We start from the raw sequence: 17,141 nt of genomic DNA, 5'->3' as shown, positions 1-17,141 counted from the left end.
TTGCCAATAAATTCCTAATTTTCCAGACCATCAAGGATAAAGCATGAAAAGTAAAGAAGCTGATGAAAAATAAATTGATATGCCTAATTTGTGTTCATAAGCAGCATTCATTTATATAACAAATGCAACTAGCACCTTTTATTCCTAAAAAAATTAACAAAAAAGTATTTAACGGGATTCAAATGATTTCAGGAAGGATGCTATTGCAATAAGCTTGTGTCAGAACTTTCAGGCTGATATCGATGCTGGTTTGAGCAGTCCAGTCTTCAAACTTTGTTGGAAAATATCTTTTATTTGTCATCTAGGCCCTCATAATATCTACTGGGGCATTAATCAATGAAAGGGTAAAGAGATCATGAATTGTGTAATAAAGGCCGTGGGCTCCATTCCGTCTTTCATCATGATTCATGAATCCAATTGCTATGATTTACTAAATTGCTGCAGTAGCCACTAGAAAAAAATCTCCATTCTGTCTCAGACCCAACAGAGGTGCAAGTTGGCTCCCAATATGTGAAGAGTAAGCGACTGTCCCCTTTCCAAATAGTTTGAACTTACAAGGTAGTATTGTGTGTGTGTGCTTTGTGTACGTGGTATGACATTATAATCTAAAACATATGGAGGGCACAAGGTGCTCGTTTGGGCTCTTGGCAGAGCAAATGTCGGAATTCACATCCTCTAGGATGGTGCTCCTGCATATTGTAACTTGTGGAAACTGGAGAAATTGTCTGATGATAACTTAAATATGTAACTGCAGATTAATATGGGGAAATGCCAAAAGAAAATGGCTTATTCATAGGCACACAGTTTGATTTGTTTTACACCAAGTGCATCACTATTTTGCTGATTCTTTTCTTTCCAAAAGCAGACATGGGCATCATTTTACTTTAATTCTCATAATAATCCTGAGAGATAAAGATGTCGAAAGAAAATGAGAGGCCTATGATTAGCTAGTGACTATCATGGTTCAGCAATACATTTCCATGCATGACTGATAATTTGCCTTTCACTCAACCCCATGCTACCTGTTCAACAAATGAGACCCTTCTGTATTTTTAAGAGTTCCTGCAGATCAGGAAAAAATGGAAATGAATCTGAGTCAGTCGATTTCAGGATGCATCAAGACAAATGTTTCCAATTTTGCACATCTATGTGATTGCGAATGTTTTTTGAATCCTGCATTTCCATATTATTATCTCATATATTACTTTTATTTATAAAAGGAATTTACAATCTTGGAAAAGGGACAAGGGAAACAACATAGAAGGAAACTGAAGAATGACACTACCGTAGCTATAATAGGTACTCAATTACTACACTGAGTTTGTTTCATTAAGACAAGTGGGAAAACCCATTAGACTGACCAAATACTGTATGATAGAGCTGGATGCATCTGTAGTGGAAAACACAACCTGTTCTTTTATTCTCTGAAATAAAAGCTTCATTAAAACAAGACCATTAGGAATGACTATGAAATTATTTCCATCTGTCTTTTCTCCATATTTCCAAATTGCCTTATCTTGTTTACAGCAGGGCACCAAAACCTGGGGAATATGTCAGCCCTCCAGTTTTATTTCACTGTGCACCTGCCCAATTTGCAGCAGTTTTAATTTAATTCTAGTCCTTTGGATTCAATGAAATTCAGTGCACAATCTTAGTATGTCTAAAGTTGTGGTCTGAAGCTTGTGCTCAGAATGTACTCAGAACCTTGTGATGTTCCTCATACAGGTTATGTTCGATCGAAGTTCACTTACCTTATATCCTCAGGAAAAGCAGAGGGCCAGTGCAAAGATAAGAACAGAAAGGAAGTAAATAAAAGAGAGCAAATGTTCATTTGAATTATAACAATTTTGTGAAACCAATATATAGGTGTAGAGGGATGCAAGCAGGTACTGCAAATCAGCCACCCTTTTTGGTACTATGGCCTGTCCATCCATTTCAAGCACCATGAGGACACAATCAAAGTGGAACCAATCTTAAAAGATTGGCAGCCTTTCCGTTATTTATATCATACATAACAAGGAGTTTGTTCATCTAAAGATTTAAAAGGAAAACAAGCAAATGTTAGAGTTTCAAAATCTATGCACCGCTGGTTTAATATGTATTATTAATAAAAAACACGACAGCATGGTTTTAATTCTTAATAATTTTCACGGAAGTATAAACGCACGAATCTTTCCACCTTCCTTCGGATCTTGCACGCTCCCCCCACTTCCCAAACGATACATCCTACACGAAAGGCTTTCCCTATCTGGAGCCTTTAGTCTGTTTGGAGGCTGTCCGTAAACCAGGTCGGATGTTTTGCGTGTAAAGAAGTTTTTACAAAAATCGCCGCCCGACAAATTGCAGTGTCGAATCTTTGGTCAGCGGCGGGCGGCCGACAGGGAGACCGTTGCCAATCGCCCTTTCCGCAGCTGTATTCGCGCTGTGTCCGAGGATTGACGCTCTTCCATGAAAGCCTTGGCACAATCTGTTAGCCGCTTCCTGTTTCGCTTCTCTCTTTTCTGCCGGCAAAACAGAACTTTTTAAACTTCCAAGTCTTTCGCTACAGTATTTGCCTCCACTCTTCGGGACAAATCCAAGGCATGGAAGAAAACTGCGGGGTGAAGATGGAAGCCAGTCTCACGCCGCGTCCTCTTTCTTTTTTCCAGGTCGCGAAAGGCCGAACACGCGATCCTATCGGCCATCTAGAGAACTTTTCTTCCGAACGATTATGGATAGGATCGGATTGTGCCTAGCGTTAGGGACGGGAATGGGAAAGGAAACAGATTGTTGTAATAGAGGGAAGCCGCCTGGATTTGGAACACCGACGGAACAAATAAATCTGTAAAAAAAAATGTTAAAGCGAGAAATAGAGCGCGCGCAAATCACAAAATCGTTTTCGTCCCCTGCCTGCTCTGAAAAGGCGCATTATTGCGCTTACTGGCAGTGGCTGCCTTTGCATCGCTCCATGGTAACCTGCGGGCAGCAGCCGCGCGCCCGGACGAATGCACGCGCCCGGTTCCGGTGACAGGTGTTTCCCGGGTATTTTGATGGGGCGAGGGAGGGGGGGAAGGGAGAGAACGACTGATCCTAGAACGCTGGGCGGGGGGCAGGCAGGGGGCGTGGCATCTCCAGTTAAGAGGCAAAGAGGGGGCGGGGTTGGACCGAGTTGGCCCACCCTATCGTCTCCTCCTCCTCCTCCCCCCTTTGTGTTGGGGGGGCGGGGGGGCAGCTTGGTTTGTTAACCGGCGAAGCCGCCGGAGCTCCGGGAGTCGCTAGAAGTGGTTTTCCTACCTCGGCAGCGGCTGCAAGCGAACGAAAGAAGCGGAGGGGAAGGGGGAGACGGGAACGTCAACTAACGCCCCCGCACGGATCCCTCCGTCCCCCCTTCGCTTGAAACACCGGGGGACACGGAGACCGAAGGCAGGGATAAAAGCCAGCCGGCTCCGAAGGGAAATTGCGGGAACAGCGGCGGATTTTGGTTTGGGAACTGCGGGCAGCAACTTTTGGGCGTCCTTGGCTTTGCGGCGCGGGAGAAACTTCCTCGGCGCCCCCGCAGAGCTCGGGGCCGCGCGCCGGAGCCCGACTCGCCCGTCACACCTTGGGAGGAAAGGGAGCGACCTGCTGGCTGGCCTCGTCCCAGCACGGGGGAGCCAAGTCGCGGAGGCCATGCAGGCGTCGCGACCCCGGAGCTGAGGAGGAGGCGTCCTCGTCCTTTTGGGGCTTCTCCTACGCCGCCGCTGCAACAATAGTACTACTGAGAGAGAGAGAGAGAGAGAGAGAGATTTTACAACAAACAAGCATGAAGCCTGTACGAAGACTCCTTTGCTGGGTGAGCCTCCTTGCCATCTCCGGGACCTTCTGTCTCAGCGCTTCTCAGTCAGGTGCGGTCCAGTTCCTTCCTTCCCTTCCTTCCTTCCTTCCCTTCCTGGAAAGGGTGGCGGGAGGCTGCGGTTTTCCAATATTTCTTCACCTCAAGGAGCGGCTTCCTTATTCTGCGAGAAAAAGATCCTCGGACAAGATTTAAAATGGAGAGAGAGGCAGCTGAATGGCTTAACTTGCCCTGTATTTCCGGGATAACCTGGCCGCCTTTGGGCCGTTCGGTGCGTGTCGCGCTCAGAAGTTGGCGTTACTGAAGGAAGGAAGAAAAAGTCCCGGGAGCCCTGGTTCTTTTGTAGGGCACCGCTGGCGCCAGTCTTGAGATGTGCATTTCGCGGCGGAGGCGGCCGCTGGCCTCCCGTCCTTTCGGCACCTGTGGCCGAGACCCAAACCAGGCGTGTGGCGGCCGAGCTGTTGCCTGGTTCTTGCTGTCCTCAGCGGGAAGGACCCGGGTGGAAGGAAGGAAAGCTAGATTGAGGCGACAGGTGTGGGAAAGTGAAGAGAAGGGAGAGGTGAGATGCTTTGGGGCACGATCCCAACTCCATTGATTGCGGGAGCCTTGAGCGTCTGCCTAAATCTCCTAACAGAGCAGCGGAAATTGCAGGTGCTTAACTTTAAGGATCGTGCCCGAAGTCTTTGGCTTTACTTGACAAGCGGAGCCCTACAAATCCCGCCATTGAATACAAATGTGGATTTTCTCGCGCGGTTCTCTCTCTCTCCCCGCCCCCCCAATCTCCGTAAACAGGGGAGTCTTTCTCCTTCTGTACTGAATGGGCGACGGCGGCGAGAAAGGTCGAGTGTGGCTCGTTCTCCTCCCTTAATTCTGAATAAATTCGCGGGCTCCCCTTCGGGGTGGCTGGTACTTGATGGCTACTTCTCTCATAGATTCAAGGGCCAGCTGGGAAGGTTAGGTAGACAAGCGTGTCCTGAGCGCATGGTGCAAGGGCGAGTGCTTAGTTGTGGTTTCGGGAGACACTCGGGTAGCCGGAGGTGGAGATCTTTTGAATTCTCATGCTGGGACTAGTCCGAGTAGCAAGTTCGGGACATTTTCTTCTTAGTCTGATCTTAATCAGGCTTTTGTAGAAGTAATGGGTCTGGCGGATTTCAGTGCGATCTCCTTCCCCTTAAGAGGGCAGTTTTAACCGATTGCCTCAACGGACCCCATAGGAATCTAGGGCTCCAGATATCTTGGGTACAGCATACACGCAAAGCCATCAGTAGGAGTATTTTCTCCATTCCTGGCCTGAGTTTTCTTCTGGTCAAAGGCGCTCCTCTGTTGTATGTCAGCCCCTTGTTTCCCAACTTTTTGGGCTATTACTTTTGCCTGAAATGAATTCAGGATGCCAGCCCATTCCCCATCTCCATCTTGGCTTTGTCTTTGCCTCTTTTAATTGTCTTCTCCCTGTTTTCAGGGCCAGAAGTATGGCTGGTTCCCCTGCCCCTCTAACAGTGGAGGCAACAGTGAACAGGCATTTCAAAGACAGCTTATATATATTATGCATTTCAGTCAAAGCAATCCTAGAATTCACTTAAACTTTTTGAAGTCAGCAGGGCTGGTGTTGTCTAAAGGACTTTGAGCAAATATTTGACATTTTTACTCAAAGTGAATAGCCTCGTGATTTCATGGCACTGCCATAAATGTTATGGTGATCAGTTGGGTTATATTTTAGACAGAGGTGGCACTGGGATTAAACAATAAAATATATGGGCATTTCTGCTAAGAAAAGTTATTTATCTGTGTGATAATGAGAATGTAAGGAGTGAGAGGAGGATGAAATACATAACCGAAGATGTGTATTGTACACATAGGTTACATCAAATTCTTATTGTACTAAATGAACAAAAACAAATTATTGGAGTGTGTGTATTTATGCTATGAGCAGAACAAATGAAAAACAGTATCACTTACATATTTCATAAATTCTCTTGTATATGCCCCACTGAAATGAGATGTCCTCTTACATTTTTGGTTCATTTCAGTTGCTCTTTTACAAAAGATTTTCACAGTAAATTGAACACTTCATAACCAGAACCCACTTTACAACCACTGCCTGTTTCAGTTGGGCTGTCTGTGGAGGACTAATCTTGTGGCAGATCTATGCAAAGAGTTTCTTTCCCCCCTTCCCCCCTTCAGCCAGTGGCAGTTCAGAAGAGTTTGTTTTGGTCCAAATGAGAAATTAAGTGTGGATAAGTAAACTGAGCTGCCAGAGGGCGACAAGATGTTGAGTGAATTGCTTTTAGATGATACAAATTAAGGAAATGAGGAAAGACAATCTGCTTCTTGCATTATTAGACACAGCTTACAGTTGATGGGGAGGGAAAAGTTGCATATTTTTGAAATGTTAATTTCTGAAGAAATGGGAGAATTCACCTTATTTACTGCTCTATATCAATTGCACAGAAGAACAATCTTTTTTGCTCTGGTACAGTAGGAAAAACAATTAAGGGAACAATTTTTCTTCTGTGTATAGTCCTCCAAAGAAAACAAAATATTTATCTACATAATTGTTTCTTTCCTTTATTGCTTGATTTATGTGTGGACAACCCAGACCCTTTAAAATTTTATTCAGAGGGAATCTTGAGATGTTGTGTTATTGTCAATCTGGTTCAGAAAGTAATTGCATGGATTACTTAAAAGTGAATAGTTGTTTACATTTTTGCTCCAGAGAATTTGAGAACTGAATAACTGAAGAAGAAAAAAAGTGTTATATTGGGCCAGAAATGACTGGTATCAGAATCTTGCTTAGTGCAAAATCAGGTTTCATGAATCCAGTGAAAAATATAACACAGTATTGTCTTTTGGGGAATTAAATATAATTTCATCTGATTTAATGGAGATATCATGTTACAGCCTGATAAATTGTAGCCAATAATATTTTTTCATAAATCCTTTTGGACTGATTAAATTGAGCAAAAACATAAGAGAATAGATATTGTTTATACCTAAGATTCCCATTACTTGATTCTTCTCCATAGCACCATCCTTTTATATTAGTACCATCATGACTTTTCTATACACAAAACATACCCGCATGTTGGTTAGATTTGACCAAATCCGTGCATATTGCATTGCGCTGTTTAATTTGGATCTCTGTTGAACATTCAAGCTGGCTACTTATCCATTTCATTTTAAGGTGTCACCAAACATTGTTGAGGAAACTGAGATAAAACTGGGAATCGGACTGCATGTGAGCCAGATAATAATGTTGGAGCTGAGAACAAAAAAAAATAGACTGAATAAAACTCTATTTACATGTAAAACATTATACTGACAACAAACTGACAGGCTGATCTGACCCCACATTTAAAGCATTTCCCATGTTATATTTGCTTGTACTGTAGTTCTCAAGATCTTGCATTGTACTGGGCCATTGTATAGAAAAAATATGATAACTGCAATCTATTACGTTTCCCAAATGATCAAATGAGATTTTAAACCTGATTTAATTAAAGATAAACATGTGAACTTAAATATATTTTCAAAGAAAATAATGTTAAAAAGTGTGGCAAATATGAGCTTTTAAAAATTGCATATTGTATACTGTGGCTCATCATTCTGTTTGTATCAGATAAAGCATATATATATATATATATGGAGAGAGAGAGAGAGAGAGAGAGAGAGAGAGAGAGAGAGAGAGAGAGAGAGAGAAGCGGAATATTCTATCTTACAATAATTGTTTTAGGGAATTTCCTTCAGGTTTGTACTATTTTCCTTTTTAAAATGATATTGGCTGTTTGGTTTCTGTTTCATGAATTGTATTTTGGTCCCCTGTCTATTTTTAAATTGCTGTTTCCTTTGTATTGCCTTCTGTTATGGTTTTCTATTGGTAGTTCCAGGATATTAATAATTCTACTTATTTTTATGCAAGCCTTTCTTCTCTGGTAGCCATAGCTGAAATATCATTTCTTATTCTGTCTGGGCTTTCCCCCCCCCCTTTGTTCTCTTCTTGCCAGCTAGCCTCCCTTCCCGCTTTCCTTATTGACTCTATATTTCTTTGCTGTTTTATTACTTTTTTCCTTAGCCTTTCCTTGCCACATCCCCTGATTATTACTTTGTTACTTACCATTGTTTTTACTGTGTGGCTAGAGTTAATCACTTCAACCCATACCACATTGAAGTAGAGCACTTGCACTTAAATAGTGCAATCCTGTTTATTTAGAAGTCATATGTATGTAGTAACTTCAGAGTCAAGGTGTAATATTACTGTGCTAGACATTTACAGTTTTAAAAGATTCTAAGGAATATTTTGGAAAAAAAAACAAATTGGGGTGACTCACTAGGCTTCACTGATGTCTGACTGCCTTAGGTTTCACAGCAGCAGTCCCACTGACCATATCATTTCACATCTAAGCCTTACAGTTTAACTTGACTGTGGATTACTTCCTGAGCCACTTTCTATTTGCCTCTGTCTGATGGAGCTGGCTGAATGGACAATCACTATTCCACCACCCAGATTTATTCCTGAAAGAAAATAACATGGCATTGATCCAAGGTCAGCTGCTCTTTTAAAACACTGACTCCCAAGGCTGAATTGGTCCTAAAAGGAATGCTTATGCATCCCTCGGGTACCATCTCTTACAATTTCTCTTCAGTGAAAAAGGAAGAAAGCAGCTCTCTCTAACACGAATTGTTTTAATTGTTAACATCTACTGGTCCATTGTTTACTTATTATCTCATGATGGATGTATTATTCCCTGAAGAGTTCAGTGTATTATGCTGCAGTCTACAACACACTTTGCTCTGTAGGGCTTCTTCTGCAGCTTCATATATTTCAGCGAGAGTTTAGTAAAATGCTCCCAAGTGGGTGGTTGAAAGCCTCCAGGCTCAATCCACCACATGGATTGAGATTGCATATATGTGTCTCTTAACACATTTAAGAGAAACCAGTATAGAGGCCACTTATAGTGTAATGGGGCCAGGACCTGTTGAGTTAGATATTTGTTTCAGACCTAAAATCCAAGGAGCTCTGAATTAAAAATCAGTATGTCTTGTTAGTAAGGATAATCACAATTATTAGCCACTTACAGTATGTACAGTAGTCTGATGAGTGGAATCTGGCATGAATGAATAAATGAATTCCATAACAAATTGCTATTTGTCCTTAATTAGCTGACAATTATAAGACTATATTAAAAGAACCTTTACTCTATATTTGACCCATTGCTCACTCAGGTTCTTCCTGTGAAACTACTGCAGTTTTCCATGGACATTGGGGCAGGGGAAAATTTTGACTTTCTTACACATTACTGTAACTAAGAATCAAGCCTTATCCATATGCCATATTCTGCATAGTTCATAGACATCAATAAGAATGTCTGGTAACATATAAGTATTATTGTACTTTGTGTATGATTCATTGGAAAGTTTCCCTGTATAATAACCACTGAAATTAATAGAAGTTTTGTCTACGACCATACTATCCTGAAAATGCCCAATCTTGTTTGATCTTGGAAGCTAAACAGGGTCAGTACTTGGATGGGAGAAATTAATAGAAGTTTTGTTAAGAGTGTGTATATATGACATGGCCATCTCTTCTTCCAATTAATTGATTCACTTGCTGCACACGATGTCAAATGGCTTGATCAATCATCTGGCAGTTACGTTTTAGACTTCCTAGCTACTGCAAAGGAGGTTGAGAGCTATTATTTCGCTTGCCATAATATCCATCTCACTTGTTCACCTTCGGTCTGTGCAATTTTGACAGACTTGGGAGGCTGTATATATACCCATTTATTCCTGTACTTTTTTGACACTCCCCCCCAGCCATGAGAATGCATACAAAGCCAAAAGAAATTGTTAAGTAAATGGTGGTTAGTAGAGGACTCACCCCAATCAAGCCATCCCAGACTTGGTCCCACCCAGTCCTGAGCTTCAGTAAGGTAAGTGACTGACTCCAAGTCCCTCCACCCACCTATCACCCCCACCCACCCTCTCCCTCTGTACCCTGCCCTTATGGGTGGCAAGCAGCCCCAGAACTGTGTGGATCTGGGGCTTCTTGCCATGACCCTGGAAGCTGTAGCTGCCCCAGTTCACACCCAGCTCTCCCTTTTCTTGCTCCCGTTGTAGACAAGGTGTGCCTGGCCTAACTGCTGGGGCAGCTGGAGTTGGCTTTGCACTGTGAATAAAGGGGGAAAAGAGTTGCTTTGGGCATTTCCCCTCATTTTCCGTAGTGCAAAACCAGCCCCATCCAGGCACAGGAGCTATTTGCAAAAGGGCATTTCTTTGAAAAATGTTCCTAGGCAGGAATGGGGCTGGATTTACACTATTAAAAGGGGTGGGTGGGTGGGTGGGAAGAGAAGGCTGCTTTCAGCCTCTTTTTGCAGCCCAAAGCTAAGCCCAGCTAGGCTCAACAGCCAGGCAGGGTGTGTATCATGGCATAGCCTCAGGATAAGAAGATAGCAAAAGTGAGATGAGGCAGTGGATTGAGGGTAGCGGGTGGCCAAAAGAGGATAGATGGGGGAGGAGATGGGGGGCAGCTGTAGTGTCTCTGTATCTTAAAAAATGAGGTTAGGCTGCCAAGTACCTGCATTTTGTTCACATAGCTGTGTGGAACACTGCAATGGCTGTAATTTCAGGCATGGGTCACGTCTTTTTGTTCAGCGCCATTGTGACTTTGAATTGTTGCTGAGCAAAGGGTTGTACATTGAGGACACCTGTATCCCATTTTGTTGAGGCCTCCGTATGGATTCATCTTGATTACAGATGGGATAATTAAACCTCCAATAAAGGTTTGTACAAGATAGGTAGATTGCCAGTTGACCAGAAAATGGTAGTTTGGACTCAGACTTATTTCAGGTTAATTTTAAATTCCTTTGGATTAATTGTCATGGTTAATTACCGGTACTTCAGTTTTGGAGTTTACATGACACTCTTACTCCCTTTCTGTGACTCATTTAACTATGTCAGGCAAAAAGGCCTGTGAGTATTGGACAGGATTATTAAATTAATTTGGAAAAAATGCCCAAGATTGCTCATATATTATATCTCTTACTGCAATTTGATGAAGCTTTCAGATTGCAGTGCTAAGTAAGTTCTCTTTGCACGTCAGGCTGTTCCTAAGATCAGCTGCAGTGGTGGCCACTTGAAAAGTTGCCAGTACTAAATAAATCTCCCAAAGGCATGGGGAGCATGCAGCCTTTGTTTAGCTTTGAAGAAAGCATGTCAAGAATGACTAGCCTGTATGAGAAAACTCTGAACTGTCTTTGTATGTATCAAGGACATTTAATTGCATTATTCAGCCCCTGAAGCTCAGCAAGAAAAGAAACTCATGTATATGTAAGAATGATTCAGAAATTTTCCTCATCTAAATTTCTTCCCAAATTGTTAAATTCTAAACCATCTGGACTTGTTTCCACAATGGAACAAATGGATTAGTAATACTTTATTCTTTTATCTATTGCCAAATTTGAGCATAGCCATGCACCCATACAATTTTCTGTAGATCTCAATTCCTTTGTGCCTTACTCTTCATTTACATTACCCATCCAATGTGATACAATGATGTAGTCATGCATAAAATTTTGATTTGTTTTATGCATGATTGCATCAAGATTTCTTTGGTGCAGTGTGATTGTAGGAAGCATTGTGAAACAAATTTAATTTGAAAACATGATTCTTTTTATCTGGTGTTTTACAGCAAGATGTAATGGTAAATAATAGTACCTTTGTGCATTGATACAACCTTGAAAAAATAAAGAATTCTAATGCAAGCTCAGTAATGATTTTCCTATAGTATTTTATCAATTCACCCATCCATGCACATCTTGCATACGGAGGGAAAATCTCTACACAAATTTAAGACTATGGCAAATTGTACATGTCCCTGTTCTACACTTCATGAAGAAATACTAGTTATTTATCTCATAACTTTAAGCAAAAATCCTGCTCTCATTTAACTATTTCTAGTTAAGTTAGAATATAGTGAAATAAAAACCTGAAATAAAATTGGGGAATGTTTTAGTGTGTGTAATTGTAGCTTTTAATTGAAAGTCATCATTATATGCAAAACCTGTTCAATTCTTGCCTGCAAGTAATTTAGCATGATACCGTTTCTTTAAACGAATGGATTAATCTATTTCATGAAAATGGTCCAACTTTTTACCACTTAATGCAATTTTCAAATGTCATAGTAAACAGAAGTTCCTATTTCTTTCTTTCACAAAAAGAAAAAAAAACAAACCCCAGGCGTTTGTGGACGACTTGGTTATTACATTAAGTCAACCGACTTTGTCGGTTGTAGACTTGATGGAGATAATTTCGCAATATGAAAAAGTTTCTGGTTTTAAGGTAAATAGGCAAAAAACTAAAATACTGTCTAAAAATATGACTATAGAACAAAAGGAAGTCCTAGGAAAATTAACAGGATTTGAAATTGTTAAAAAGATTAAATATTTAGGGTATATATTTCAGTTTCAAATGTGAAATTATATAAAAATAATTATGAATTGTTATGGTTAAAAGTACAAAAAGAGTTAGATAGTTGGAGAAAATTACAATTGTCTTTATTGGGAAGAATTGCAGCAGTGAAAATAAATGTCTTACCAAAATTTTTATTCTTGTTTCAAATGATACCTATACTTAAAAAAGATTCAAATTTGGAAGAATGGCAGAAAGGCATTAATAAATTTATTTGGGCAGGGAAAAGACTGAGAGTAAAACTTAAGATAATGCAAGATATACGTGAAAGAGGTGGTCTTAAAATGCCTAATTTTAAATTATATTATGAGGCTGCGGTTTTATCATCAATTAGTAATTGGTTTAATTTAACACAAGGAAGATTATTGAACATTGAGGGATGTGATTTATTATATGGTTGGCATGCATATTTGTTGTATGATAAGGTGGATAATATCTTTAAAACTCATATATTAAGATATACTCTGTTGCGAGTTTGGAAAAAATACCGATATAAGTTAAATTATAAAATGCCAATTTGGGCAATACCTAAACACGCAATAGAAAATATAAGTGTGGGATTTAAACATGATGTGACTACATATAAAGAAATTCTTAGAATGGAAAGGAATGTATGGCAATTAAAGTCGTTTAATATTTTAAAAGAAGCTAGATGGAAAGAAGACCAGAAAATTGGCATTTTGACAACTGATGAAAATTTGGTAAAACAAATCAGAGATCAAAGTCAAGCGCATATAAGAAGGATATATAATGCATTGATAGAAATAGATTCAGAAACGGAACTTGTTAAAGATTGTATGATAAAATGGGCCCAGAATTTTCAGGAGCCAATAACGATGGATTAGCATGTATGTATCCAAATTATCAGCCTAAATGTTGGAGGTGTGGTTGTGAGGATGCAACGTATTATCATATATGGTGGACTTGCAAAAAGGTTAAAGCTTTTTGGATTAAAATTTGGTGGAATATGCAGAAAATATTTAAGAAAAAGATAAGGTTTTCTCCACAGTTATTTCTGTTGGGTATTATTACAGATTGTACTGTTATAGAAACCAAATTGATGTTGAATTTAATAACGGCAGCAAGACTTTTAGTAGCGCAATATTGGAAGAAGGAGGAACTGCCTACGATAGAAGAGTGGACTTTAAAAGTTTCAAACCTGGCAGAAATGGCAAAAATCTCAGCATATTTGAAAGAACAATCACAACAGAGATATATTTTGGAATGGAGAAGATGGATTGATTATATTCAGAATAAATATGGGACTAAAAAGTTTCATTTAGCATATGAATAAGTATTAGTATTATAAGATGTATTATTATTTAGTTATTAGTATTTAGTTATCTAGTTATGTTTAAGGGGAGTTAAAGTGCGATAGAATTTTAAGTGTTTTTTTTTAGTCAGTTAGCTTATTTTAGCTTAAGTTTGTAAAAGTTAATACCCTGTATTCAGCTCTGGGAAGTGGGGGGGGGGAGGGGGAGGGAGGGTAAGTGGGGGGGAGGGGGGGAGGGACTTTATGTTTTTAAAATGTACTTTAAAACTTTTCAATAAAAAAAAGCCAAACCCCACCTCCAGAGTGGACATTTGTCTAGTTATTAAAAAGCTTAATTATGTTAAGGGCAGGAGCCCCTGTATTATTATTTAAATGTGAAAAAAGACAGTGTCACTAAAAACTGGCAATAAAGTATTGAGAATTAGTAGCATGGTTTCCCACTATTTTATGGTATTTTAATATTAATTTAACCTTATTAAGAAAAGCTTTTAATTTGCCTCCTGGGAACCTGAGGTGGGGTGTCTGTGTGTGAGACAGCAAAATTCTGTTGTGTCACATTTGTAGTTTGGGCTGTTTACAAGGAATACCTACATTCACTGCAGCTCTGATAAATCAGGGAAAAAAGTGGGAGAGAAAGAACTAATTTCTTAGCCAGTGACAGCTTGCCTTCCCCTAAAATATTTTCAGTAGTTTCATATCATGAAATGAACTGTTTTTGCAAGTAATAAGTAATTCCACCATTACTTATCTATTTCTATTGACTAAGTAATGCAGCTGTGTATAGCATATTTTGAGTAAAATAATTTGATGGCACCTGGTCAGTTCTTCCTTATGCCACATTTGGTTTCATATGATAGTCAAAGACCCCTCTTCATCTTTTTCCTAGTCCTTGTTTCAGCTGCTCTATACTTTAATTTGAAAGTGGAGCTATTTCTTACTGGGAAATGAGCTTTGTGGTGAATATTCTGATACAAGGTAAATTTGGTGTTTGTTGTCACTTTGCTTGGGTATATTGCCCTTTTTCTTAAAGCCTTTTTGAAAAGCAGGACTTTTACTGTTGTTGGCAAAACAAACAAGCAAAAACTTACCCTATACACTGCTTTGGCTAAACCTTATCATTTTAAGTAGAACTATTGTAGAACTGTTATACAATTAAAGCAAAATAAAATCTTTTCAAAGTATCCATTTTTTTTGTCTAATTGAACATAGTTAAATGTGCATTCTCTTTCCATGGTAACAATTGGTGCATTTAATCTGATATGTTATTAGCCTGCTTCTTTTTAAATCATAGGCAGCTTCTTATGTTTCAGACTGAGAAACTTTTTCGGGTCAGGCTAAAGTTTCTTACTTGGTACAGTTTAAAACTGGATCTCATGTGCCTTTGTATTAATTTCCTAAAGAGCTTCAATTCAAAGTCCTCATAGAGCAATATTCAAAAGATTATTGTATTCTGAATTCTCCTTTATGAAATATAAATACTTTTTTTGACTTGTTAGATAGCAAGCAATTGCATTCTGTCAAGGATAGATCAAAGATAGACATTGTTAATACCAAGCATTGGCAGTTCTAAAAAAAGTAAAACTTGTTGATTTTAAGATGGAATGTTAAATGGGGTAGTGGCTTATTGGCCAAGTGTAATCTTTTATATCATTCATTGAGTAAATAAGCAATTAAACTATCGAGAGTTTTAGTATACAATACTTAGGTCTCATTGAAACAAGTGAGATTTGAACACAATGATTTGCCATTGGACTTTATATATACAGCTTGGCATCAAAATAGATAGTTTAGAATTCAAAGTTTAAGTCTTCAGAGAAAAATGATAGAAATAATGAAACAATGGTGTGTATCTTTTTCACTTTTTCAACTCATGTTTTGCACAAAATTTTGTAAGTCAAAATTTTGGTAAGACAAAAACAAAGCATGCCATTTTGTTCGCTATCAGAGATTGATTAGTTTTTCCAAAGTATTGCATCCTGGGGTTCCAGCCTGTTCAGGTATTCTTTATTTAATGACCACTTGTTCAGCAACCATTCAAAGTTACAATGACACTCAATGAGTGGTACTTTTGACAGGTCCTCAAATTTCCAGTAACCATGGGGTTGTGTTGATTTTTAAGTGGGCACTTGGCAACCAGCTTGCACTTAGGACAGTTGCAGAAGTCACAGTAATCTAATTGTCATTTGCAACCATCCCTGCTGGTTTCCCACAAGTAAAGTCAATGGGGAAGCCAACAGGGAATGTTGCAAATCACTCCCAGTAAATCACTGGCAGAATCTCTGTGTGGTTGTAGCCATCCTCAGTCCTGCTTCATTTGTGTGAAACCTTGCCAGCTACTTCCCTGGCAGATTAGGTTGATGTAAAGGTAATCTAAAAGAATAAAAATTAATAATATATTTTATGTAAAATCAGATGATAGATATAGGGAGCTTGTTTGCTTTGGCAGCGATGAATAGTTTCAAGAGAAATTTCTGCTTTTTGTGTTATGTTTTAGGAATAAAAAATGTTTTAGCTAACTTACATCTGTCAGTACACATCTAAATTCAGAACACTTGAAAGTAATAAAGTAACAATAGCTTTTCATATCATAATTTTATTACATTTAAACCTTATCTTGCCTATGAGAACAAAATAATAACAATAAGAATAATAATAATGATGAAAGAATTGGAGAAGATAACAAAATACAAAGACCTACAAATAGAAAGGCAAGCAAGGGTAGTACCAATAGTAATAGGCACCTTGGGTGCATTCCCAAAAAAACTGGAGCACCACTTGAACATCATTGGCATTGACAAATTCACCATCAGTCAATTGCAAAAGGCAGCTTTACTGGGAACAGCTTCCATCCTGCAACGATATCTGTAATACCATCAAACATCCACATCTGGCTATCCCAGGTCCTTGGTAAGGACTTGATAGGTAGACAAAAATGCCAAACCCACTCTGAACATCTGGCTGACTGCATGATGAATAATAACAGCAGCAGCAGCAGCAACAACAACAACAACAATGATAATAGAAAAAAGTCTGGTTAGTTGATATAGAAATACCAGGTGATGCATGAATTGAAAAGAAACAACTAGAAAAAATAACAAAATACCATGACCTGCAAATTGAAGTTGAGTGATTGTGGAGGAAGAAATCAGTGGTTGTACCAATAGTAATAAGAGCCCTTGGAGCAATACCCAAAGGACTGCCTTGATAAATGGAAATTTTAAATTTATCAGACCTGAATATCCTGACTTTGAAAAAAAACCCACCCTCCTTGGAGCTTCCTATATACTCAGATGGTACCTTAACAGCCCTTAGGTCCTTGGTTAGGACTTGAACTGTTACATTTTTAAAAGTCTAGGACTGTGAATTGAATTGAATATTAAATCTTATATAATAAACAAAAATAAGCAGCATTAAATGACCCAAAATCAGGTGAACACATACTATAATGACAGTAATTAAAACATCTAGTCAAAAACCAGATTAAAACAGAATTGCACAGAAAAATAGTTTTATGGCTAAGTAGACTGAAATTTTATAGCAAGCAGGAGGCTATCAATAAAAGGATATATTTTCGTGGCCCAGGTGTCGTGAGGA

At 39.2% G+C, this 17,141-nt stretch overlaps 1 protein-coding gene across 1 annotated transcript in view; it reads left to right on the top strand.

Annotated features, from left to right (window-relative positions):
• Positions 1-3,781: 3,781 nt before the first annotated feature.
• ERBB4 (erb-b2 receptor tyrosine kinase 4) overlaps positions 3,782-17,141 on the top strand; it is a gene marked incomplete at both ends in the record, with an annotated part of 1,101,913 nt that continues 1,088,553 nt past the window's right edge. The window contains one exon of the mRNA XM_083354418.1: positions 3,782-3,863. Within this exon, the coding sequence (XP_083210544.1) occupies positions 3,782-3,863 (82 nt within the window). The remainder of the gene's footprint in view (positions 3,864-17,141) is intronic.

The sequence above is a fragment of the Vipera ursinii genome (assembly GCF_947247035.1).
Source record: "Vipera ursinii genome assembly, chromosome: 1".
Classification (NCBI taxonomy): domain Eukaryota; kingdom Metazoa; phylum Chordata; class Lepidosauria; order Squamata; family Viperidae; genus Vipera; species Vipera ursinii.
Note: the sequence above shows the minus strand (reverse complement) of the source record. Positions and strands in the feature narration are given on the sequence as shown.